Genomic DNA, 26,923 nt, shown 5'->3' on the forward strand with positions numbered 1-26,923 from the left:
AGTACCAATGCAAGTGGATGAATTCAAAATAGTACTCCCTCTAAATTAACATGAAACAAAGTGCATTCATTTGTTTATTAATCGGATCCGTACGCCGAGGACAGAAACCAATGGTTGCTAGCTGAAGAATAGAACCGGTGGCGCAGAGGTATATGCGCCACGTACTGCTCATGGATGCAAGTGCATGATGCGTAACAAATAAACTAGTGCAAATGCACGCATGTTCTGTGGTCCAAAAACAATCGAAACGAAAGAAAGGCATTGCTTTGCTTGATTTGCACAGCTCAAGTCAGCACTACTAGCACACAGACATAGATAATTAAACTACACACAGCAGCCGGCCGGCCTTGCTGCATGATGAAAACGATGCACAGCAAAGGAAGTCGTCCACATAGCTAGTAGCTGTTTGTCTCGTGACATTGTCGCTGAAGAATCCAAGAGCCAAAAGCATTCGCTTTTCTCACTGGAAAATTTCGCAGGGACAATCGCCATGTACTAATTATTACTAGTACTAGTACTAGTACTAGCGCCACTGCTGGTAATGTAATGGCGGCACTGCCGTATCCCGTCAGGGACATGGCGCAATGATGAGGACGACGATACGGTAGAGAGCTAGCACGGATGAATTGAAAGAGCAATAGGGCCGGCCGTGTCCCAGATGAGGCTCGTGCGGCGATCGAATGGAACCGACGATGCGAGGGGGGGGGGGGGGGGGGGCCTTACGAACAGGGACGGAGATCGCGAGATCTTGCCGCCTTGATGGCCGCCGGCCGTCTGCTAGCTCTCTCTCCTCGACCTCACTGCGCCTCCGTCGTCAGGCCGTACGCATATCATTGCGATCGACGACCTGCAGGGTACAGGCCTCTGCACGGCACAGCTTTTCTCACTCCTCTCGGCGTACGTGCACGGGCCCCCGGTCTCTCTCTCTCTTGTGAGAGAGAGAGAGAGAGAGTCGATCAGTGACGAGTGACAGTGGCAATGTCGTCTTCTTCACCCATTCTGGTGCTGCAGGAAAGGATTCCTGCCGAAAGCCCCGAGGGGACCTCACCCTCACGGCCTCACCTCATCGCCCATGAGAAAAAAGCTCAGCTCAGCTCAGCTCGCTCTGATCTCATCGAGAGACGAGAGAGCAGCTAGCTTCTTCGAAACAACACAACAAGCTGGAGTTGCTGTCTTCTCGTTGGTGAGCCAGCGGGCTCGGGAAAAACACAGCAAGGTTCTTCCAGGGACTTGATCACGCGAGCATCCTCTTGCCCATACTCGGGGATACACGATTCTTGCGAGGATCAAGGTTTCCATGTATAGCCGGCCACCCACCAGCCCTCTCTCGCGTGCATAAATGCGACACGCACTCGTGCCATGCGGAGCACAGCCTGACAGCATGCTGCATCGTTTGTTTGCGGTGGATAAACTTGTGCAGGAATGTTGTAGTTTGGAATAATTCTACTCTCATTTGTTTAGTTTCGAGTTGAAGTTGAAGAAAGAATCCTACAATCTACTATTGAAGGATAAACTTTCCCCAGGTTTATTTTGAACTCTTAACCACCAAAGTTCCAAGCCGAAATATCGGGCCACTAAAATACAAGCCTAATCCTAGCTAAATCCACTGGTTTGTTGTGGCTGGATAACATAAATTTTAATTTATCTTTTTCTTTTCTAGCTAAATAATATATGGTTCTAAGTAAAAAAAAAGTATTGAGTATTATTCAACTTGGAAAGTGCACAGTTTCATGCAGTGTGGCGGTACCGCGGTAGCATTTGGCCGGTGTGGGAGTAGCGAAAGTCGACTCTCTCGGGAGTGTGGCTGTGTCCCCCTGCGGGCAGGCTACGCAGCGTCCGCACTTTAACTAGCGTGAGTAGCATGGTATATTCCTCTCTTTTTCCGATCTACCACCACCGCCACCTCTCGTAGCCCGTGCGCGAGGGCTCCAGTTCCGAGGCCACGGAGAGGGGGGCCCGCGAGCCGCGCCGAGGTGTCGCTCCACTGTTGGGCGCGTGCGCCGGCGGCCCGGCCACCGCGCGCGCACGTACGGTCCACGCGCGACGCGACTCGGCTCGACGGGGAGCCCGGCCGCCGGGCGGCGACGTGACGTGGCGTTGTCGTCGAAGTCGCCGAGTCGAACCACGCGTGTGCCTGCGCCGTCGCCGGCCACAGCTCGCCGGCCTCCGTTCGGGCCGAGACGAAGGAAACCCAAGCGTTTCTCCCTGCTCCGATAGTTTTGGGCCTTGTTTGGTTTAGAGGTCAAAAAAAAAATCATGCAAACTTTTCAACATGTTTGGTTGCAATTTTTTCCACATGTTTGGTTGCAAAGTTAATAATTGCGCGAAAGAGCATGTAGCCTAGTTGTTATAAGAGACTCGGTAGCAACTAAAATCCTGTGTTCGACTCCCTATGGGGGCTAATATTCTGGAATTTAACGGCGTTGTGCATTAAGTGGTAGGCGACGTCTTGTGGTGACTTTGTCAACCTCGAGGATTTGTCGGCTCGGTCTTCGAAGATGCTCATAGGGGTAGGGTTTTTGCTTACGTGTGTTCATAGGGGTATGAGTGTGCGTGCGTTGTGAGTGTTCTCGTGCTGAACTGGGCGCCTTGGGCCTTGGCCTAACTAACTAACTACTTAGGGGGGGCCTGTGCGGTCGCCCAGCCCGCCGGGGTCTTCGACGGGGCTGCTCTTGAGCCTAGTTTCAATACCATAGCAACAAAACACATGATTTTCTTCCGCACGAAATTTCCCCCCAATCCAACCAAACAAGGCCTTGGTCAAACGGCAACAACATCACACACTGTACCTGTATCTGCCGAATGCCTGCTTATTGAATCCATTCTGTTCTGCTGGCTGCTTTTCCAGCCAACCAATATTACTTTTTTCTCACGCCAAACCAGCACCAGCCACCGGCCACCAGCAATAATTTTCTCCCACAACAAACCAGCACCAGCCACCAGCCGCAGCCAGCAGAACAGAGTCGCCGAACTCTATATATTGCGCTGCCAAACTCGTCCTTTCTTTAATTTATTATTTCGACACCGTTTTAGTTTCTCTCTTGTTTCGGGGGATCGGAATCCTATCTACTAGCCATATATGCATGGGGCGATCAATCAACGTACTGTTCGCCGCCGCCGTCGTGTGTCGTCGGATATAGCTTGACCGACCGATCGATCGATCGCGTGGTGCTGCGGATGAATATAATGCGCGACGTGACGCGCGAGGGGAAATCTTGTTCGGCCCATTTCTGACGAGCGACGCAGCGTGCCGTGCCGGGATGCATGTGGCATGGGTTCCATTCCATCAGCATCAGGTAGCTAGGAGGAGCAGCGGGGGATGGTCAAGAGCCGCAGCTTCTGTCCAGGCCCTGCTCGGACACGTAGGATCGGCGCAGCGCTACTGTGCCCTGCGCAAGCACCTCATACCTGCAACAAGTCTTTTTATTGCAGGTCTGTTTAGTTAGGTAGACACGATTAACCGATCTGGGATTACTGACACCATTTTCACCGGTGTGCTGAATAACTATTTAACACACTAGCCAACACCCCGTCCGACGACCGAACCTGTAGCCAGACAGACCCGAGTCACCCCATCCCTCCCGCAACCGGAAAAAAGTGAAGCTTTTGACCGGAAATCGAGTAACGTGAACGGAAAATCCCCACCTGATCATGCATCCATCCAGCAACCGGAAAACATGAATTTTTTGACCGGAAATTTATGAACGTGACCGGAAAATTTGTATGTGACCGAAAAAATTAGGTTGAAACTTGTACATTGTGACCGGAAAATGTTACAAAGCCGCAACCTGATAGCAGCATCCATATCAGAAAGTTTCTTATATATGACCGGAACACTCATACTTAACCGATATATTTCTAGGCCGTAGCACTATGAACGTCATTGGGTGTCTTGGCGAGCCGTGAATTTCCAACCGGAAACTGGAAACGGGAAATATGTTATAGTTTTTTGTGCATGGTCGGTTTTGGAGATTGAAATTTTGGGAACCGCATGTTACGGTCCTGTGTCTATTGTCTGCGCTGTATTTTCCAGTCAAATACCATTCCTGAGATGCAAACTCATATTAATTTTTCTTATTGTGTGCGCTGTATTTTCCGATCAAATACCATTCCGAAGATGCAAACGCATATTAATTTTTTTTCCTGTCAAATACCAGCGAGACAAATCTGACAATATAATTCCGGTCACGAGACAGAGCTTTTCCGTCCAATACAAGCACCCAAATATTTTCTATGCTTTTCTAGTTGTGCCTGCTGTTTTTCTACCTGTGGATACTATTTTAATTCCGGTTGGTACAAATCCAAATGCCATTTACAGCACAGTTGCAGAAACGAGCCGGGAGGTAATTTCCTGTTGGAAGAGGAAACTTCATTGCTTTTTCCGGTTCGTTGGACAGGCCCTGCTTCCTTTTTCCGGTCGGGGTATGTGATTTTCCTGTTGCGGGATGAAAGCGATGGCTCAGGCACCGCGGCCCACCAGGGTGGGATTGCAGCCTGCGCGCTTAATATTATTTGACACGCCGCGTGCTATATATATATATATATATATATATATATATATATATATATATATATATATATATATATATATATATATATATATATATATCAACCAGCCGCTAGAAAGGTTCAGCTAACCTTTGCTTGAGTGCTGGATTGCTGGCTGCTGGACGTACGAGTAATTGTTTTTCCAGACTTGTTAGATGTTGTTCAACAAATAAATGCTGCTTTATAATATACTTCCGTCGGGGCTATGGCAATTGCGGGGCGCTTGCTAATTCGCGGGCACGTGCCAAATCCAGACTGGCGAGCGATTTCCGAACATAGTCTTTCTGATTCTGTCTTCTATCGTGGATTGGACGTTCAGCACGTGGCTGGAGTCTCAAAGAACAATATACACATTCAATCTTGCCACTTCCTCTCGCAGATGATCATCCTCGCGGACAACACATATTAGAATTATGCAAACAGTTGGTGTGCAACTCGAACAAATTATACACAGGCTCGATCAATCTGTACATTATTGTTCGTATAATTTCATTGTACCTGTGATCATGCTAAGATTTCGAATTTTGGTTTCGAGATCGAAGGTGTTCGTTCATCATCGCACAAATAAAAACTCGGAGATACTGCGTACGGAGCGGGTGGGCCCGGCGGTGCCGGCGCGCCCACCGGCCGGCGGTGGCTCGCCTCACGTGGCAACGGTACCGGGCTGCCTGATACGTCCATCCAACGCTGACTCGGCCGGGCCCACCATTAACGCCTTTTTATCGTACTGTACGCAAAATTATTCCCACCCTCTTTCCTTCAATCCACGTACTACTACTACTCTCGATCTCATCCATCCTTCGTAGCTTCGCACACCCCAACAAATTATCCTGAGAGTATCAAAAGGAAAAAGAACAAGTTATCCTGCCAGCTTTTTGTTTTTTTAACTCCGACTTTTAAGACTTTTTTTTTCTTAAAAAGAACACTGTATTAGACACAGCGTCCGGATCAGATGATCGTTCGGATCAACACGGGTATGAGATCGATCATCAGATGCGCACCTGGATTAGTATAGAATATATATATATATATATATATATATATATATATATATATATATATATATATATATATATATATATATATATATATATATAACTCCCTGCAAAGATTGCAGCTACTAGCAGCACAAGATTTTGTACTGTTTCAGAATTCATAAAGTAATTAAAATTCGTATAATGCTCTGCGCAATGCATGTTCTCTCGATGCATGCAGCACTCGCATCATGCACAACGGTCGTATGCCAAGTTCTATTCTACGTATCAAACTGCTCTTGGGTCCTTGTCACATCAGCACACTTCGGGCGACATGCCCTAGGGACAAAAGCTCATTGCTATACTACGAAAAGAAGTAGGAACTTGTTGGTACAAAAATAAATGAATTTTGCATGCTTTTTTTCTTGTCGATGTTTCAGGGCATGTTCGGTATAGAATTTCTTCTGATTCTGATTCTGATTCTGTTTGGAAGCTGATTTTCTGAAATAAGTGATTCCCTTTCGTTCTCTAGCATAAGCTCTTAAAATCAGGATGGTGCATCACTTCACACAATCAGAATAAGCTAATTTTTCCAGCTCCCAGCTTTCTAGTTTGTTTCACATAATCAGTAGAGGATTGCTTCAATCTTAAAAACGGTTTGACAGAGCTTATGTTGGATTCAGCAGAGAATCAGCTCTAGGAGCTCCGCCAAATGCATGCACCCTTACATTAACATGGATCTGCATGCATGCGTTTCGTGCATCTTATTTGCCCGTCTCTATATATGCAAATGAACAAAAAGAGGAGGTGATAACAGACTCCATTTTCCTTATCTTCATAAAGCGCAGGTCGATCGTCTCTGTGGCCTTTCCTTGGTGCTCACTTCCCTTTTCAAAACCGTAGTGCTGCCTTTCCTTTTCTCTGCTGTTGGATGAATGAAGAGCGGATCGATCGGAATGGTGGTGGGGAAGAAAAAAAAAAGGGGGGGGGGGGGGGGGGGGGGGGGTTGTAAAGCTGACTGCGAGCTCGCGCGCGTGGGTGGCATTTTGGCCCCATTCCACCTGATGCGGGAGGGCCCTCGGGCATGCTCCATCGAGCTGATGATGGAGGGTGATCTTCTACGCATTACCAAATCCAGCTAGTATCTTTTTTCAATTCTTTCAGGATCCGGTCAGGGGTGAAGAGAGAGGAGCGAGACTACTGGAGGTTGGGAAGTGATTTTGCGAAATACTACCAAGCAATGGTGTGCAGTGGCTAGAAGAGGGTTGTAGTTTCGGATTGAGATCTGCGGTAGCTGCAGAGGTGATTCCAGGTCGATCGTGGACATGGAAAGAACAGAGGAGAGGAAGACGGTCGCGTTAAATCGGACGGCTGACGCACGTCGCTTAGGAAACGTAGGAATGCTTGTACGACTGCCGCGCAAACAAATTGAATTCCTAATACGAATCAACGATCAACGATTATATGCGACTACAGTTTTGAGTATATTTTACTATCGTCTACTAGTGGCTAACTAGTAATCGACTGCTGGCCTTGTTCACCGCAGAGAGCTTACCCATTCTCACACCCGTGGGCTCCACCACTGGATCACGGCGGCCCGGGCCCGCACGTCATGGACCCCACCCTGAAAGGAAGCAGTCACTGCCGGTATCCCAAGGCGATCCCATTCATGAATTCTATTTACCACGTCGTCGTCTACCTCGCACCACGTACGCTGCACGCACGCGAAGCCAAACAAAGCTAGTGCTCTGGGTACACAGAGAAGAGGAGGAGAAATAATTTTTTACGCGTATAATAACAGAGGGAGAAGAGGGGGGATCGCAGCCACCCGCGGATCTTGCAGCCCTTGGCGGCGCCCACCCGCGCTACATAAGGAGCCACACTCGCACGGAGCCAGCCACCGCTCGAGCAGAAGCCATGGGCGAGGTGAGCGAGGCCAGCCGCGCCGGCGACGCTTCCGTTTCTCTGCCGCGCTCGCCGCCGGCGTCGTCACCACCAACGCAAGGCGGCGTCCTGATGGCTTTTGTTGTGCCGCTTTTGCGCTCGCAGGAGGCCAAGAAGGAGGAGGCGGAGAAGCCCAAGGAGGCGGCGGCGCCGGCGGAGGACAAGCCCAAGGACGCGCCGCCGGCGGAGGAGAAGCCCAAGGAGGGCGGCGGCGAGGAGAAGAAGGAGGAGGCGCCGCCGCCGCCGCCCCCGCCGCCGGAGGAGGTCGAGATGCGGGTCTACATGCACTGCGAGGGGTGCGCCAGGAAGGTCAAGAAGATCCTCAGGCGCTTCGACGGTAATGCCGCCATGTCCGGCCGGCCGGCCGGCCATTTCTCTGTTAGCTTAACCTCCCTTCTTTGCTGGGCCATCGAATGGATTTTCAGTTTCTGCTTTGGACTCTGCTAATGTTCTTGCGATTTCTGAAGTAACCACTGTTGGTTTCTTTTGGTTGTGGGAAGCAGCAAGCTAATCTGTATCTGTATGCTCATCAGGTCTCTAACAGGCATGCTGGGATTAAGATTTCAGAATATTCTCTATTTTAAAAAAAAACAAGAAAAAAATAAATCAGAACTCCAGATTTGGAATATTTTGAAAGTTATTATTATTACTTAGAAGAAAAAGAATTGATGTGATTCATGGTAGGATTTCAAGGGTGGTAGGTGGATAGCGGTTTAATTAATCAGATTCGCCCAATTAATTAGATCTTTCGTTTTCAACTGCTGTAATTGCACATGAATCCATCAGTTGATAATGCTGGGGAGAATGACTGACCGAGAGATCCGAATGACTTTTAGCTCCAGAAAAAAAAAGGTTTGGTAGATTCCAAGAGAATGACAGCCTTGGGCTTATGTCATTCAGAGCTCAAAAAGTGAAGCTGATTCCTCAGTCACCTTCAAATTCTCATAAGTTTCAAGCATGATGCATATTCCCCATGTACTTGTAGTTGCTATCAAAGGGAACCTGAGATTCCATAGCTCAAGTGTTCAAATCTTCGTGACATCTGAAATGAAAAATTCTGTGTCGGTACTGCAGGAGTGGAGGACGTGATTGCTGACTCAAAGGCACACAAGGTGGTGGTGAAGGGGAAGAAGGCAGCCGCCGACCCCATGAAAGTGGTGGCGCGTGTCCAGAAGAAGACCGGACGCAAGGTGGAGCTTCTCTCGCCGATCCCGCCTCCGCCGGAGGAGAAGAAGGAAGAGGAGAAGAAGGAGGAGCCGGAGCCACCCAAGCTGGAGGAAAAGAAGGAGGTGAATGAGACAATTCTCATCTGAACAGCTTACCAAGTTCTTGCTGCATTGGCCCTTGTTGTTCCACATTGCAGCGTTTTCTATGCTAATTTTCTTTCATCAGAGGCTGATATCAGAATGTTTCCTTCTCTTGTCTGGTCTTGAAGCCGCCTGTGCTCGCCGTTGTACTGAAGGTACATATGCACTGCGAAGCCTGCGCTGAGGGGCTCAGGAAGAGGATCCTCAAGATGAAAGGTGCTTATTAGTAGGCTGCAATCAGATTTCCAGTCCTTTTCATGCTATCCATACTATCTTCATGTCCTATCTAGTTTACTAAGGCTTCGTGGATGCAATTAGTTCTGATGGTTCGAATGGCCAAATCCTGTCGTTCTGATGAAATGACTTGAAACAGATCTCTTCATTCAAGTGAATGAAACAAAGTTTCTACAGTCAACAATTCCTCCGAGCACCTGTCTGATTAAAAATCAACAAGATTGTTAGGCTTGTCAAAAAAAAAACCTGCTCCTTGATCTGAGTCACAGATTTTTTTTCTTCTTATTCCTGGTTGTGCAGGGGTGCAATCTGCAGAGCCAGACCTGAAGGCATCGGAGGTGACAGTGAAGGGTGTGTTCGAGGAGGCCAAGCTGGCCGAGTACGTGTACAAGCGCACCGGTAAGCATGCTGCCATCATCAAGTCTGAGCCTGTGGCTCCGCCGGAGAGCGCAGGGGGTGACAGCAAGGCCAAGGAGGAGAAGAAGGCAGAAGGTGGCAGCGAGGAGAAGAAGGACGACGACAAGGAGGAGAAGAAGGACGGCAAAGAAGGTGGCGGCGAGGAGAAGAAGGAGGAGAAGAAGGAGAAGGAGGGTGGTGATGCTGCCGCCGGCGACGAGAAGGAGAAGGCGGACAAGGAGAAGGAGGCAGCTGCCATTGCTGCGGCCAACCTGTACATGCACTACCCGCGGTTCGCATTCCCCGGCGGGTACTACCAGCCGCCGCCGCCGCTACCGCCGCCCGGGTATGTTTACCAGCCAGCCTACCCGCCAGCAGCCTACCCACCGCCACCGGTGTATGCGCAGCACCACCAGGCAATGGCTCCGCAGATCTTCAGTGATGAGAACCCGAATGCGTGCTACATCATGTAAAAAGGTAGAACCGTGGGGTCTAGAGGAAATAAAAGAAAATAAGAAGCAGGGGATGGAAAGAGAGAGCTGCATAATTTGGAGGTTGTCTTTGCAAAAAAAAACGCCATTGAGCAAAGCAAATGGCAACTTGAAGAAAAGTACCAGGCTTTTTGAGGGGTTAGATCTCCATTTCTTTTCATTTTGTAATTTTAACCCTTTTTCACCTTTCTGGTATAAAGTAAGTCTGGTCAGTTTATGGATGTTATATCTTTATGTAGAATTTTGCCTTGTACTGCCTCAGCTTCAGACTTCTATAAAAAAAACTGTACTATACTATAACCATTTACCTTGGTTCCCTCTTTCTAGTCTTCACTTCTTTTACCCTTTTCTCTAGGAACAGAATAACTGATTCAGCAACTTTACTTTAGGAATCTGAATTTTATCGCGGTTAATGATGTGAAGGTTCTAGAGGTGGCTGTGGAGGGGACAAGTGCTTAGCATGTGCATATGGGGCATGTGAATGTGATCGGTCCATGGTGCATGGCCCAAAATCCGAGGTGGATTGCAGCTTCAATTTTGGTGCTCCCTGCTTTTTCACTGGCACACTGCAGAGCAGTACTCGTGGAACTCCAGTGGTAGCTCCAGCCTTGGCAACATGCCAACATCAACTCTGAATGTGAGGATTCTTTCCCATCATCATGGCAACATCAACTCTCACCCTCTCAGGAGGTGTGGCTCAAATGATGGAGGGTGGATGAATCCATTTCTTCTTTTTGCTTTTCATTTTTTTTGTAATCTCAACCTTTTTTCACCTTTTTGCTATAAATTATGTCTGGACTTGTCAGTTTATGGATGCTATCTTTATGTAGATTTTGCCTTTTACTGTCTCACCTTCAGACTTAACTAGATTATACTAACATATTTGCCTTCGTCTCATTTTTTCTACCCCTTCTGACTTTTCTACTAGAGACTGCACCACATCTTCATGCATTTTGTGTATTTATGGATTTGCAGTTACTTCTATATTGTGCAGTTTATCAATTATACTCTGCATCCTGTAATGAGTCAAAATTAGCAGAGGAAGGTGTTCAATTTTGGTTCACTGATATACATTCAAAAGTTGACGAGCCCTACTTCACCCAACCTAAGATGTACGATGTATAGGTTCTTGTTCGGTTCTCCTGCCTTGCTAGATCTAGCACGAATTTATGCGTACTTTATTTTAATATTTGTCTGTCCTGATTCTTGGGGTACCATTTGTAGTATTCTCCATCTAGTTATACGTTAAGGGTAGTTCCAAGTATTTTGTTATGATAATTTCCCTCTTCTTATGAAATGATAATTATCTCTCCTGCGCATTTGAGATAAAAACATATTTACTATGTATCTTTTGATATCAGAATTTAAAGAATTAATAAATTTACTATGTATCTTTTGATATCAGAATCAAATGAATTAAAAAATTTACTATGTATCTTTTGATATCAGAATCAAAAGAATTAATATAAGTCCATAATTTAAAGTGATTCTGAGTAATCAAATCTGTTTAGTCTTGGAGTTATCCATGTCACTGTCACATGTGCCCAAGTTATTTTCTGTTTGTACCAGGTGATCCGGAACCATCCAAGTGTTCTTCAGATTTATCAAAACAAGCTGTTGAATCTGAGAAGATCTCGAAGGAAGATATTGACAAGTTAAACAAGAAGGTCAGCACACTAAATTAGGAATTTAAGGACAGCAATTGCTATGGTCCCAACAAAAGATACTGGCTTTCAGCTTACTGGACTGGGTTCAAGCAACCAGGGCAGATTTCACGCATCTGAAACACCGGGTAAACAGATCTGCTATTCCAGTTCTCATTGTTTCCTTTATTTATCCTCCACATTTTGAGTAATCTTTGTCTAAAAAAGCACTTCTAGTAAGTAACCTTCGTACAATGCATTTCATTGCGACTTGCATGCAGTGGTAATATTTTTATCAGCGACGTTCGATGATTGAGACCGGAGATGGCACTGATTGGGCAGTGGGTGTAGCACTTGCTTTTGCTACTCTTATAGTTGAGGGAATTATATGGTTAGGTTATCGAGAGGGGTACATTCAGCTACTGCCATTCTGGCGTCCATGACCAGAGGAGACTGGAAAGTGGTACTGCCGCCTGATCATCTTGTCATGAACCAAGATGAGCTTTTTACTGTGTTGTACAGTATTTTTTTTTAATTGTTTGGTGTATATATGGTATCCACATTGCTGGGTTGATATGGAATCAGGATCTATGGGACTTTGAGTATCTCCCACAGTGACGGGGTTTGGGAAATTCTACAAATTCAAATTGGATACACCATGATGGCTAAAATTTCTGAAGCATCAGTTCATGCTTGTAGGAGCATATGCATGGGACATAGTTTCAGATAACAATATATAGAAGTCATTTGTCAGGCAATCAGTTCAATGCTTATAGAAGCTTATGCTTGGGGCATAATTTCTGAGAACCAGAAGAATGCAAGTTACTCAGTTGTTTTTTCTGCTGACTATTAGGATTTTATTACGAGTGCTCTAAACCTTAACAGAATGTGTACTGAACTTATATGACTGAACATTGTACACTGAAATTACATGGGAAGAAAGATCATTTATTTCTGGGCATACAAGTACCCGCCTGCTTACCTGCCTTTTCATCAGGAAATTACTTACAGTTGCAGGTGTAGCATGCTGCATGCAGTCAGTCACAACTCACAACCAGTGCACCTACCCATTTAGATGATGAGAATCTGCAATGACCTCAGTGGTCTCAAACCAAAAATCTGAAATCGTTCTTCAGAAGGGTCCTGATTCTTCAGAATCTACTACTACCTCATGAGTGAGTGAGCCACGTGCACGTGCAGACTGCACGGCATTGAAGCACATGATGATCGTTTTTTTTTGATACTCCAAGGAGAATCGGAGATGATGGTTGGTTGGTCGTCGATTTCATGAGAGCTCGCATGTGGAAGGACACCTCAGCTCTGCACAGTCTGCAGAACTAACCACATCCACAGACCAGACTGCCGAATCTGCAACATGATTTCCTTCACTGGAACCATGCATTGCATTGCTTTGCACAGTGGGATTCTCTTAAATAGCAATACCATCCAAATTTATTGTAGCAATCTTACTAGCAGATCAGCAGCTAGTAAGATTGTTGATTATGATTGATCCCACAATTTTTTGTTTTTCGAATTAAATGGTCCCACAATTAAAAATAAAAAGAAAAATTGACGCTGCAAGCAGTATAGGCGAGACAAACGGGGCCCACTATCGCGCTCCCTTACCTGGGCCGCGGGAGAGGAAGCAGCACACGCGCGGCTCCAAGCGGGTCGGGCAACGCGCGGAGTTGGAGCCTGGAGGAGCGCGGCAGGATTAGTACCACCTCGCTACCGCACGGAACGAAAGACTAGGTTATAAGCTGCTGCGCCGGAACCATTTTGTTTCTTCGAAGACATCTGATAAAATTGGAATGATAAAAAAAATTAGTATGGCTCCTGCACAGGATGACACGTACAATTCGAGAAATAATTTAAATTTTTTTGAGATTTTGCGGTCCCGGCGGCCTTGCAGATACACCCCTGAATATTTCCGGTCCCTACGGCCTTCGCCCTGTTCGAGAAAAGCGATGGTTGGGCTCCCAGCCCAACCGTTCGGGGCACCCCGCGCCGCCGTCTGAGCATCCATCAGACACCGCCCGCAGGCAGCGCCCTTCTCATCGCCTCTCCCAGCCGGTGCCCATCCATCCGTCCTCGCGTAGCCTCCAGCACAGAGATCCAGGCGGCGGCTCGCTGGTGCTGGGTATTGGTACTGTGCACCCAGCCAGCTCAGCCTAGCCAGCGCTTTTACGTTCAACCGAACAGGGTCCTTGCAGATACACCCCTGAATATTTACGGCCCAGTCCCTGGTTCCCTGGTAAAGCTGCTACTCTCTTCCAGAGACGTCCCTGGATGAGTTCTTTGAGGACCCTGATGCTACTATGTTCCTGCAGAATGGTCCTGGTTGTTGTTCTAGTGTCACACTTACACCCCTGCGGATTTATGCTCCTGTCCTTAAGTTATGTTTTTCTTTACAGCCACGCACCTGGAGGTAAACGGTCTTCATTGAGATGGTTTCTTATAAGCAGAGGGGTTCCTTTTGAACTGTTTCAACGTGAGTTGCAAACCTCTTATAGTTTACTTGTAAGAGATCCTCATATGCATTTCACGTCTCGTTTGTGTTATTGAACTTCTTTTCCAAATATAATTGATTGTCTTCTCCTCTTGTACATTTCAGTCTCGTTTGTGTTATTGAAATTCTTTTCCAAATATAATTGATTGGCTTTAGTAGTAGCTCATTAATATTATCCTTTAATTTGCTCTAGACTATTTTTTACTGTTTTTTTACATAATAAGGTTCAAAATTCCCTACCATATTTTTACACATACTTATCTCAAATCCCATAGGAAGTAAGAAAAGCTCATGAGAAGCAAGATTTCCATCCAAGGTGCTGCGAAATGAATGAATCCATGACATAAGAACAAATTAAAATGTCCTTGCGTGTGCCCCCATTTTTGTTCCCCCACGAGTCAAGTCAAATTATCTTCATTAATGGTTCGGGGCGTCTTATGTACGGCTTTCTTCTGTTGGATAAGTCGATTCCTCTTGGGTTAAAAAAAAAAGAGAGCTAATCTATCTGCCAATCCCTCCTAATACTTGCGGATGAGAGGGCGCTATGAGGTATATAAACGAAGCTTATTATGGGAAGAAGGCAAGAAGCTTTAACATTATCCTAAGGATTTCTTTCGTAAACATTGGAGCCACACTGCCACTGGCTTTTGCCGGTTGGAGACACAAGTGGACTGACAACTGACTGAATCCGCATTTGTGTCTTGCACCACCGGTGTCGCCGGCGTGGGCAAACAGGCTCGCCTAGAAAGCACACGTTAGCAAGAGTATTTGCCAATAACTTTATTCTCTCTGTCTCTCGCCTCGAAACCATGCAATCTCTTTGAGATTAATCTTCTGCATCTCTTTTAAAAACATTCATTCACGTTCCGCACAATCTTTAAATTTACTTGGCACGCGCACAATGCAGCTGTGGTTTGCACCATAGTCACAGGATTCGGGGTCGATGCCTCGTCCCACGACCCGGGAACATCGTTCCGATTCGAGGGTCGGGGTCGAAGAGGGTCAGTGTCCCATTCAAGGTTGGATCGCGTCCCGGTTTGACAGGGGTCGCAGCCCCATTGCTAGAAGATTTAATTGGGATAAGAAGGTTATTGATAGAGGATTGAGATGGTTTTTGTTAGATAATGAGTTGAGTACATGTAGTATATGGTCTAAATGTACTCTTTTGTACGTTTTTTATATGCTTGTATAGATTAGTTTCTTCATTAGTAGCACATATATATAGTTTTTGTCTTTCTAAAGACGCATCGACCCGAAGATATCGACCCTGATGAATCAGAGTCGCGTTCCACATAATAATTTATCGTTCCATAGAGGTATACCCCATTCGTACCACAATTTTATAAAATGACGACTCTCGACCCTCGACCCCGTTCCTCAACCCGGTCGATCCAGGAACTTTGTGCCTATGGTTTGCACCATTCCACGTTCACCATTACCATACCGTGAAACACAGCGTGTTTGGACCCGTATGCGAAATTCTTATAGAGCGCGCGTGCGCCACTAGGGATTGCAGCGAACGGTAGTCACTTCTCTATTCCACTTCCTATTCTTTAGTATTCTAGATACCGTTTCGGATTCCATCTCATTTTTAAAAACTCCAACGCATTTTTTATTCCCCTTTCCCCATGCCTTCAACCTCGAGATGCAGGCGAAAGGGGATCCAATCACCAGATTCTCCAGATTTGAGGGAGATGGGGCGGCAAATCGCCGGAGACAAGGAGGGCAGCCGCGTCGATCTCATCGTCACGCCCGCAGTTGCCGTGCGATTCATCCGCGCTGGGGCTGTATGTCGGAGACGAGGAGGGCTGCCGCTCCCAAGCTCGTTGCCTCGTCGTTTCGACTGCATCGAGACGCGGTACACCGGAGAAGAGAAGGGAATGCACGCCGAGTTCGTTGCGCCATTTGTTTCGCCTGCATCGTGGGGAAGTTCGCCGGAGACGAGGAGGCAGCTGCGCCGAGATCGCTGCTCCATAGCTTCACCGGCATTGAGATGGATCGAAGGGGATCACCGACGAGGTGGAAGGGGATCACACTTGTCTTCACCACTGCTTTTTGGCAGTGATCTGCTGGGAGAATTGATCCTACTCTTGTCAACATCAACCACGGCTACCATTGTTGAACCTTCGATTCAGGTAACTGCATCTAGTTGCATCGCCCCATCTTGCCTGCCCCCAAAGACCATGGCATCTTCCTCCTACGTAGCACCACAACACCAGCATCCTATATGTCTTACATTTTGGAATTGTTTTTGCAATTATATGTCAAGAGTACGTATCCTATAAAATTTTGCATATAGTAGTCAAAAGTTTGGTTATATTCTATTGCAAAGAGCTGTGCGTACAAATTGAAAGTCAAGGATACTAGAGTTTTCAGTTATGTTTTTAGAATTTATTTAAATTACAAATGTAAAGTTTTGTACACCTGGTTCATAAGTTTTTAAAAAATACTAATGTTAAATTTTTAGTTTAACTATATTCGTTAGAAAATTAGGAATTCTATAAAATTTTGAATATGTGCATTTAAAAGTAGGGGTTCTAGAATTTTTTTTGTTAATATGTGCACTTAAAGTTTTTTTCATATTTTTTTTATAAACTGTTATGTATAGAATTTGAAATCTAAGGATGTGTAAATTTTTAAATCATGTAGTTGAAATTAATTGACCTACATATGTGAAGTTTTATACATGTGGCTCATAAGCCTTAAAAGTATCTATATGAAGTTTTTAAATATGTACATTTTTTAAAGTTCCTGAAATGTGTAAGCAGTAAGTTCCTAAGTTTGGAGTGCAAAGTTTTGGCTCTAGGAGTATAATTTTTTAAATGTACTAGTAGAAAGTTTCTAGATTCAATTTTATGGCTCATACCGTTTTTATTTTGCATAGGAACAACTTTCTTATGCATGGATGGGACCATAAAGTTGTACTCTAGAGCCATGTACTCATTAGATTGCTATAGTTTTAGAATGCAAAGTTTTAAAATAGGTTTGGATCCAGAAGTTCAACATTTGAAATGCCCTACTAGAAATTTTTTGGGTTAAATGCCCTTTACAATAGGAAATAAAATCTTTCAAGTATCGAGATCAAATAGTCTAAAATATTGAATCTACAGGCACAAAGTATTAGTTCGAGAGTACACTGTTTGAAATGAACCACTAGAAAGTTCTAACTATTTAGATTGTAAAGTTTCAAAATACAAAATTTAGGATTTGAGAAGACAAACTTTACAACATGCTAATTGAAATTTTCTTAATTCAGAGGCAAAATTTGGAGTACATTTTAGTAAACAGATTTTAACTAGTGACTTCAAATACCCTGAATTCAAAGTGCAAACTTATTGACTTTAGAGTTTAAAGATTTTTTAATTGCCTAGAAAGTTTTCATGTATAGTTTTCTAAATCTATTTGTAAAATTTTTTAAATATCCATATATAAAGTTTTTTATTTGCAAGAGTTTTAGAGTTTACAGTGTTGCTGATTACTTATATTTTTTCTTCTAGTTTGTAGTACTGATAATAAGGAGGTACTTCACAAAAATTTGTGAATATTGAGAATAGCATTTACAAGATCTACAACCAAATTGGTGTGATAAAAAGAATGTGCTGGTATGAAGTTCCTAAATTTTAGAATGTAAACTTCTTGGAATTTTAATATTTTAGAGTTGAGAGTACAAAGTTTACATTGTTATAGTCTAAAGTTTATAAGTTTACATGGGTACAGTCTAAAGTTTATATTCAGGAGTGAAAATTAACTTGAATCATAAAGTTACTAATATAGATTGCAAAGTTTTGGATCTAGGAGTACAAAGTTTGAAATGTGTTTGCAAAAATTTTATGTTAAAATTTCTGCCAATAACTTGACCTCAAATTTTTTAGATTTCTAGCACAAAGTTTAAAGAGTTTGGGACCATCATGTCACTTCCACTAATAAAAAATATATATAATTTGAATGCTATTATTAAAGTTCTATACTCAGAATTTGGAATTCTACGACATTCCAATAGAAAGTTCTATACTTAGAATTTGGAAGTCTACAACATTCCAATGTGAAAGTTTGGATATTTTTTTTAAAATTTCTAGCAAAAAATATTTTGATATATAAAAGTTTGCTACAAAATATTTCTTTATGAGTTTTAAAGTTTTCAATATCAAAGTTGTTCTATGTGAGTTTCTATATATCAAAAAAATTAGTATCAAAAGTTTCTTTTGTTAAATTAGCAAGTCTTTCTATCTACATAGTAAAGCTTAGCAGAATATGGTGTTACTGTACATGATTTCAAAGTTTTAGAATTCGAATAGGAAGTTTTTTGTCTATAGGTTAACCATATTTTTAAAGTGTTTGTATACAAAAATTTAAAAGTTTATATAGTTCAAGTAGAAAGAGCTTGACCAGATTCTTAAAAGTTTGGATGCATAACACATATTCATTTAGCATCCTAGACTTGATATTTTCATTATTTTTCTGTGTATGAAGATAGTTTCTTTATACATGATTTATAAGTTTATAATATCAAGTTGGAATGTTTTGATGCGTAGATTAAATGTTAGTTTTGGATGTATGAGGTGCAGGTTTTTAATATGTTTTGTATAAAGTTCTAAAAGCTACTTGATAGTAGGATGCGCTATATTTTTTTGGTATATGATTCCACAACCTTTTGAATTTGGGCCATGAATATGAATATCTTAGAGAAAAATATAAGTTCATATGAAGTTTTTAATATTTGAGTGTAGAGTTGTAGGACATTACTTTAAAGTCAGATAAACAAAATTTTGAATTAATGATTTAATTTTTCAAAAACTGTTTATAATGTAATTTGCAAGTACTATGTGTAAAGTTTTAGATATATGATTTGAAAGTTTTTGACTTTGGGGGTATAAAGTTTTTAATTGTACAAAGTTCCTTAAAATTTGATAGAAAGTTTTTGATCTGTACATTGATAGTTTGGGAATGTGCAGATATTTTGTTTAAGAGCTAGAGTATGAAAGCTGAGTTTTTTCTATATGGGACAAATAGTTATGGCATAACAGTTTGAGAAGGATAGTCTTGGGCTTCTCCCACGGGGTCTTGGTACAGACACATTGTGTCATATGAAAGAGATGTAAGTTTATCCCACTCCCACACATTACATATATGTGCATTTCAATATTTCTTATTTTTCTATATATGCTCTGATCTATTTTGTAAATGTTTATTATTTTTCTATATGTGTTTTTTTTACCCAAATTCAGCACACACCCTGCTTCATAAATAGTCTATTCGTGATATATTGTTTTCATGATTCATGAGTATTCAAAATATATTTACTTATTCAATAATTATAGTTTCATATTTTAAAATTTGGGACTACAAAGTTTATTAGTGTGCCACTACAAAGTTCATAGTTTCAGATTTTAAAGTTTTTTGTGACTACAAAAGTTTATTATGTGCTAGTACAAAGCTCATAACTTCATATTTCAAAGTTTTTTTGGAAGGGGATTATAAAGTCTATTATTGTGCTAGTACAAAGTTTATAGTTTTGGATTTTAAAATTTTTATGCTGCAAACTTTATTACTATGGTACTACAAAGTTCATAGTTTCGTATTTCAAAGTTTTTTGTAGCTGTAAATTTTATTATTTTGCTAATAGAAAGTCCATAGTTTCATATTTCAAAATTTTTGGGAAGCTAATAAAGTTTATTAATGTGATAGTAAAAAATCATAGCTTTAGGTTCAAAAGTTTTCAAACTAAGAAACTATTACTGTAGTACAAAGTTTATAGCTTGAGACTTCAAAGTTGTTTTGAACTACAAACCAGGTTATATTTTTTCTCTTTATTTCTATTATTTTTTATGTATAAAAATATTTAAATATAATTTATATTTTTCCCAATAAGAAGATGCAAAATTGCTTCATTAATGCATATCCCTACTACCTACTAACATGTCCATGCAATGAAAAATACGACACCCTTGTAGAGATAAAAAAAACTAAACATGCATGTAAGTTCATATGTAGATATCTTTTTTTGCTCATTTTAAAACCAATTATAAAAGTTGAGCACAAGAGTTTTAATTTTCTGATTTTCCAATTTTTTTGGAGCATTACCATGGAGTTCTATGAGTGAAGATGCAGTTTATGGTTAAAAAAGATAATGATATTGAATGAAGGATATGGACGCATTGTTTATTCTATATTGGAGAACGACAACTAATCAATTTTTTTATTTATCCTCCGGTACGCCTAAACATGAGACACTGGAGAATTATTTTACCTCTTTTCTTTATCAAATCTTGTGACTTTTTTGTTTCTATTTTCTCATTCTTTTTTCACTACTTCTACATGCATATATATGTGAAACCCCCCGTCCATTCACTCACCCACTCACCCGCTGTCTCGAAAATGAAAAAAAAGAATAGAAGGTAGAGTAGAACACGCAACTAGAGATGTCAAGGTGTACTTGTTACTGGAGAAGTCAAATGCTTGTTCGCTATTACTGCTGCCACTGCACGTCAGGGTTAAATAAACCCACCGGTCCGGTCAAACCGGCGCGGTCCGGTACCGGTTTATCGGACCGGTTTGACCGGAAACCGGTAGAAATCGGTCAAATTCAAAATCGCATGTTCAATCGGTTCCGACCGGCTTACCGGTCGGTTTGACTGGTAACTGGCTAAATTCAATTTTTTTCTTTTTTTGGTTTAAATTCAAATGCCCGCAAAGTATACTAAATAAATATTTGTATAACATATTTTAGTCTAAATGAACCCTCCAACCCTCTTTTATACTACTTTTACATTGTATTTGTATACTTTTATATGCACGCTTTTTTGTTTAATTTCAAATCCCCGCAAACTATACTAAATGAATAAATTTTTGAGAAAATTTGACACCATTAAATTTGTCGCATTTTGAAGTATTTTTAGGAAGTTTTTATTTTTTTAATTTAAATTTGAATTTTGAATTTGGGCCAGTTTGGTACCGGCTCAAACCAGAACCGGACCGGACCGGTTTGACCGGTTCCCACCGATTTGGTGAACCCTGCTGCACGTACGCTGCTTTCTATCTGCGGCGAAGGGCGCTTCTTCGCCGCATGGTGGTTGTGGCGCACAATCGCCAAATAGCAGCCCCCGTATGTATGTCCTGCTGTCCACTAGCCACCAAGCGCGGCGCTCGCCGTGCTAATCGTGCGCGGGTTCTCAGGTTCCGGGCCCACCGAACAGAGAAATGAAGGTCGTAAAAGCCAGAGGAATATTTGCATGTCACGGAACCGGGGGAAAAAAAAAGAGCCGTCACGGCAACAGCCTTTACGAGTCCTTAGACTCCTTACCGGAACCGTCACGCTTCCGCCGATACCCTTCGCCCCACGCCGCCACAGGCTTATCCCCAACCAAAACCAACCACCGAGCCTCCCACGAATCGTCCTCCCACTGACCCTGGGCCCGACCGATCCCGCGCCCAATCCGAACCCGAGCAGCACGGCGCCCCCCGGCCGACGCTGCCGCAGAGGATCCGGGCTCGCCCGGGGAGAGCCGCGCGAACCTGGACGCCTAGTCCGACGCTTTCGCAAGGTCGATGACGCGCGGGCCCCCCCTCCCGCGGCGAGCGTGGCGTGGCCCACACGTCCCTGTCCGCGTATATCCGGGGGGCCCACGTCGCCGTCCCGGTTTAACTACAAAGCCGCCCCTATAATTAAGCTGACCTGTGGGTCCCACTTATCCCTTAACCAGCGCCATGCGGGCCCCGCTCGGGAGCACGTTGCCTACGTTCACCGGACGAGGTTGTTGTACCTCTGCCCAAACCCTCGGGCCCACGGAGTTCCGGGCCCGCGCGTCATGGTGTTAGTGTCTGTATCCGAAGGGGACTCGTGAATTTCGCTGGGCTCATTAATGAAAAAAAAAAATCGGCAGCGCACCTCCTCAACTCCCTCGCCCCCATCGTCGTCGTCTACCTCGCCGCACACCACACGCGAAAGCAAACAAGTACTAGTAGCAGAGAGAGAAGAGGAGAGAGAGATCTTTTTGTATTAGAGAAGAAAAAAAGAGGAGGGAGGGGTAGAGAGAGAGGGAGAGGCATTGCCGTGACCCTTCTCTGGCCGGCAACCGATGGGCTCGGAGGCGGAGATCACGGGCCCGCTCCTCGCGGGCGGCGGCGGCGCGGAGGCGGAGCGGGAGGCGGTGCCGCCGTGGCGGGAGCAGGTGACGGCGCGGGGGCTGGCGGTGAGCGCGGTCCTGGGGGTGCTCTTCTGCCTCATCACGCACAAGCTCAACCTCACGGTCGGGATCATCCCCTCGCTCAACGTCGCCGCGGGGCTGCTCGGCTACTTCCTCGTCCGCACGTGGACGGCGGCGCTCGAGAGGCTCGGCGTCGTCTCCAAGCCCTTCACCAAGCAGGAGAACACCGTCATCCAGACGTGCGTCGTCGCCTGCTACGGGCTCGCCTTCAGCGGTATGTGCTCTGATTGCGCCGGCCGCCGGGGAGGGATAGCTTGATTGTTTGTTTGCTGTATAGGTGATCGGTAGTCGGTGAAAAGATTCCTTTATTGCTACCTAGAGTTACAAAGTTCTGATGTTCAATTTAGGTGGACTAGTACTGTAGGTTGCTCGATGTTATTTGGATCGACGTTCAGTTTAGGAATGTTATTTTGGCTGACATTTGCTTGCTGTTATTTTTCTGAGGCGATTGCTTTAATTTACACTTGGATTTTGTGTTTGTTTGCTTGCCTGTATGCCATTGACTACTGATGTTATCTAGATCTTATTTGAGTTCAGTTTAATTGTTCACTAGTTTTAGTTTCAGAGGATATAACAAAATGCTGTTATTCATTTGGTGGTTTCAGGATTTGCGTCTCAGTAAAACAGCACTACGATTCAAGATTTTTTTTCCTATCGCATTTTTTTTTGTTTCAAGATACTTTTCCTTTCGGTGAAGCTGAGTACCTAATATATGATTGTTATTATATTCTGGTTGGGGAATTTTGCTGCATTTATTCCTGATTTTGCTCTTTATTCAGAGCATTAGTTATAATAAATACTTTCCTCTTTTGCTTTAAATTCATTCTTCTTCTCAATAATAATTAATCTTGTGGTTGCAGGGGGGTTTGGAAGTTATATTCTTGCGATGGATCAGAAAACCTACGAGCTTATCGGGCCAGATTATCCAGGTAACAGGGCTGTGGATGTCAAGAATCCTTCACTTGGTTGGATGATTGGTTTTATGTTCGTCGTTAGCTTCCTCGGCCTATTTAGTCTTGTTGCGCTACGCAAGGTACTCATTTACGACTTTGATCCCATGCCTCTCTGTATGTTATGCTACTACATGCTCATTCTCAGATGGAATCGAACGGTTCCCATGACTAGTGTCTAGTTGCTCTGCTGAAGTGTGGTCTGTTTTGGTGCTTGTTAGGTAATGGTAATCGATTACAAGCTGACCTATCCCAGCGGGACAGCCACGGCCATGTTGATAAATAGCTTCCACACAACCACTGGAGCTGAGCTTGCAGAGTAAGACCTGGACTAACATCTTAATTTGTCCACGCATTTTTTTGATTTGCAACTTTGTATACTTCTTCCTGTACAAAGTTCCCTTTCTTACCTGTTCACAATATATATAGTATGTGGCAACCATCAATTGAAAGGAGTATAATCATGACTCATGATTTTTGCATGACAAAATGTTGTGACTAGGTTGGGTAATATATTGTTTGTAACCTCAAAAGAATACAAAGAACAGCTAGAGGTTTCTGTGTCCTTTCAATGTTTATACTAGGTCATCCAAGTGACTGTACATCACCTATCTCTTCACCTAATTTTAGTTGGACCTCTCAACCAACAATGAATCATATTTCGGTTTCAATGCTGTAATGGTCTTCCAATTTGTCCTGTTCTATGCGTTTAGTTCTAAATCATCAATGTTTTCCTGATTAATCTAGTCAAATTGTAAGTGAGCTCAGTTAGTTCCATATACAACAACTTAAATGACAATACCAAGATTTTAGTATCAGTCCATGCAAAGAAAGCGCTAGAGGAAATTTCAAACATGGAACATATGGATTCCATGTGCAGGATGGAACATAAGTTGTTGAGAAAACACTCCATCCAGACACCAAAAGGTCACAATTATTTTTAATACATAAAGTCACATTTTGGACAAGGACAAGGTCTCCAAACACAATTTTGACCATTATATCTGTTTACTATGTATGTTCATTCATAACCTAACGAACAGAGATATTTATTCCCAACTTTGCACACAGAGTCATGGATACATTTCATATAGCTAATGTAAACACCTATGAAGGTGTAGTCAAAATAGAAATATTTAAACTGGTTCCATAGTCACACAAACTGATTTCATTTCAATTTCTGGACGTTTTGTGACCCTAACTTTTGTTTCTGTGGTTGCAGCAAGCAAGTTAAGTGTCTTGGGAAGTATTTAAGCATTAGTTTTTTCTGGAACTGCTTTAAATGGTTCTTCAGTGGTGTTGGAGATTCTTGTGGTTTTGATAATTTCCCATCTTTGGGACTTGAAGCATTTAAGAATACGTAAGTTTGCTTTGATTGTTTTTGATATCCCATTAAAGTTTGGATGTGAAGGCTTGAATGCCAGATCTGATCTAATGACATGAAAGTACACATCCTTTAAGGTTGAATGTTATTGGCATGTAAGAAAGCCTTAAAATTTCCACTTTCTGTAGGTTTTATTTTGATTTCAGTCCAACCTACATTGGATGCGGTCTTATTTGTCCACATATTGTTAACTGCTCTACACTTCTTGGTGCCATCATATCATGGGGTTTCCTTTGGCCATATATATCCACAAAAGCTGGGGACTGGTATCCAGCTAACCTTGGAAGCAATGACTTCAAAGGACTCTATGGGTACAAGGTACGGTGATCAAAAGTTTAATCTGTTACATGCCATTGGTTAATTCTTCATTCTGTACTTCATTTTGACAGTCAACTAGCAATGTTCTCTATTCACTTATTCTAGAGCAAACAAATTACAAGGCATGAATGATGAAGGAAACACTTTTTCCTCCTCTACGTGTTTATAAACCTTATAAAATCTAAAAGAAATTTTGGCTGTTGATGTGGTCCTGAAGTAATACTACTAATTGTCATACTATATGTTGCTAATTTTGTTGCGTTTTTAGTGAAATAACATATGGATAGCATATCTAGCTCATTTAGTTCCTACAGACTTTTTGGTTTGCATGGTGATCAGTTTTTGCGACTTCGTGTTCAACAACAATTAAGCTGTATTTATCCTTTATTTAAAAAACTAAGCTGTATTTTTTCCCTGTATTCCAGGTTTTTATATCTGTAGCTGTGATTCTTGGGGATGGTCTTTATAATCTGATCAAGATCATTTATGCTACTACAAAGGAAATAATGAATGCACGGGCAAAGCAAGGAAGACTTCCACTTGTCCAGGTTCAGGATGGTAATGTGATTTTCCTATTTTATACTTCTTACATATCAATACATCAAAATCGCAGGATCTTATGCTGCTATTCTTGGACAGATGATGAAGATTCTAAATTATCAGCTGAGGAAAAGCATCTGAATGAAACATTCATAAAGGACAGTATTCCTTCCTGGCTGGCTGGATCTGGTTATGTTGGTCTTGCAGCAATATCGACTGCAACTGTCCCAATGATCTTCCCACAGATCAAGTGGTACCTTGTCCTCTCAGCATATGTTGTTGCTCCCCTACTCGCTTTCTGCAATTCGTACGGTGCTGGGCTAACAGACTGGAATCTTGCATCCACATATGGAAAGATTGGCCTTTTTATTTTTGCCTCATGGGTTGGTCAGAATGGAGGCGTGATTGCTGGCTTAGTTGCCTGTGGTGTTATGATGTCCATCGTAGCCACTGCATCTGATCTCATGCAGGACTTCAAGACCGGGTACCTTACACTCTCTTCACCTAGGTCCATGTTTGTGTCACAGTTGATTGGGACCGCCCTTGGCTGCGTCATTGCCCCACTCACCTTTTGGCTTTACTGGTCGGCTTTTGATATTGGCAATCCTGATGGTTCGTTCAAAGCTCCATACGCTGTGATCTTCCGTGAGATGTCGATTCTAGGTGTTGAAGGATTATCTGCGCTGCCCCAACACTGCCTAGCGATCTGCTCATTTTTCTTCATTGCGTCCCTAGTGATCAATCTCCTCAGGGATGTAACTCCAAAGAATGTGTCTAGATTCATTCCGATCCCGATGGCTATGGCAATTCCCTTCTACATTGGTGCATACTTCGCCATTGACATGTTTGTTGGGACGGTCATCCTTTTCGTCTGGGAGAGGGTGAATCGCAAGGAATGTGATGATTTTGCTGGTGCAGTTGCCTCAGGCTTGATCTGTGGTGATGGGATCTGGACTGTTCCTTCTGCGATATTGTCTATCCTTAGGATCGACCCACCAATCTGCATGTACTTCAAGCCATCCCTTACCAGCTAAAATTAGAACTAGTGATGTCCTTTATTTGGATGTCGTAATGGGACATCCAACTGTGTATATATGTTCCCTGTGAATTATAGTGCAAAGAAACTGCAGTTGCCTTATTCAATATTCAATTATTCATCGACATGTTATTATGCTTTTGCTTTAGTGCTTTGGCCGTGCTTGTGATAATTCAGCTTTCAATTATATTTTGGTTGCGTTAGCTGGGGGACACAAAATCTACCGTACATATCTCACAAAAATTCTTGTGAGGTGGCAGATTTGATATGAATTCTGTGATAATTCAGCTTGCAATTATATTTTTGTTGGGTTAGCCGGGGAGGGGTTGAGAGTTTGGTCAGATCGACACAAAATCTACAGTACATATAACAGAAATTCTTGAGAGGTGGCAGATTTTATATGAATTCTCATTAACCCTTACTTTGACAACAAGGAACATTTTAA

The 26,923-nt window shown here is 43.1% G+C and overlaps 2 protein-coding genes and 1 non-coding gene across 4 annotated transcripts; all 3 read left to right on the plus strand.

Moving 5' to 3' along the window:
• Positions 1-7,236: 7,236 nt before the first annotated feature.
• LOC120640748 (heavy metal-associated isoprenylated plant protein 7-like) lies at positions 7,237-10,214 on the plus strand. 2 transcript variants are annotated; one of them, XM_039916669.1, is made up of 5 exons: positions 7,237-7,448; positions 7,572-7,803; positions 8,541-8,755; positions 8,902-8,989; positions 9,308-10,214. In XM_039916669.1, the coding sequence occupies exons 1-5, from the start codon at positions 7,440-7,442 to the stop codon at positions 9,874-9,876; spliced, it is 1,113 nt and encodes a 370-aa protein (XP_039772603.1). In that variant the 5' UTR covers positions 7,237-7,439; the 3' UTR covers positions 9,877-10,214. The 2 variants fall into 2 exon arrangements, with proteins under 2 accessions (XP_039772603.1, XP_039772602.1); XM_039916668.1 differs by having other exon boundaries at positions 7,425-7,803.
• A 3,104-nt stretch (positions 10,215-13,318) lies between these two features.
• On the plus strand, positions 13,319-13,418 carry LOC120643283. The gene has a single exon (XR_005662962.1). It is a non-coding gene; the product is annotated as a U6 spliceosomal RNA (small nuclear RNA).
• An 8,542-nt stretch (positions 13,419-21,960) lies between these two features.
• On the plus strand, positions 21,961-26,626 carry LOC120640751 (probable metal-nicotianamine transporter YSL6). Its single transcript, XM_039916672.1, has 7 exons — positions 21,961-22,464; positions 23,111-23,283; positions 23,422-23,519; positions 24,423-24,560; positions 24,713-24,902; positions 25,328-25,460; positions 25,542-26,626. Exons 1-7 carry the CDS (start codon positions 22,122-22,124, stop codon positions 26,474-26,476), a joined length of 2,010 nt encoding a protein of 669 aa, XP_039772606.1. The 5' UTR covers positions 21,961-22,121; the 3' UTR covers positions 26,477-26,626.
• The last annotated feature ends 297 nt before the right edge of the window (positions 26,627-26,923 follow it).

Source organism: Panicum virgatum, chromosome 7K, assembly GCF_016808335.1.
Source record: "Panicum virgatum strain AP13 chromosome 7K, P.virgatum_v5, whole genome shotgun sequence".
NCBI lineage: Eukaryota > Viridiplantae > Streptophyta > Magnoliopsida > Poales > Poaceae > Panicum > Panicum virgatum.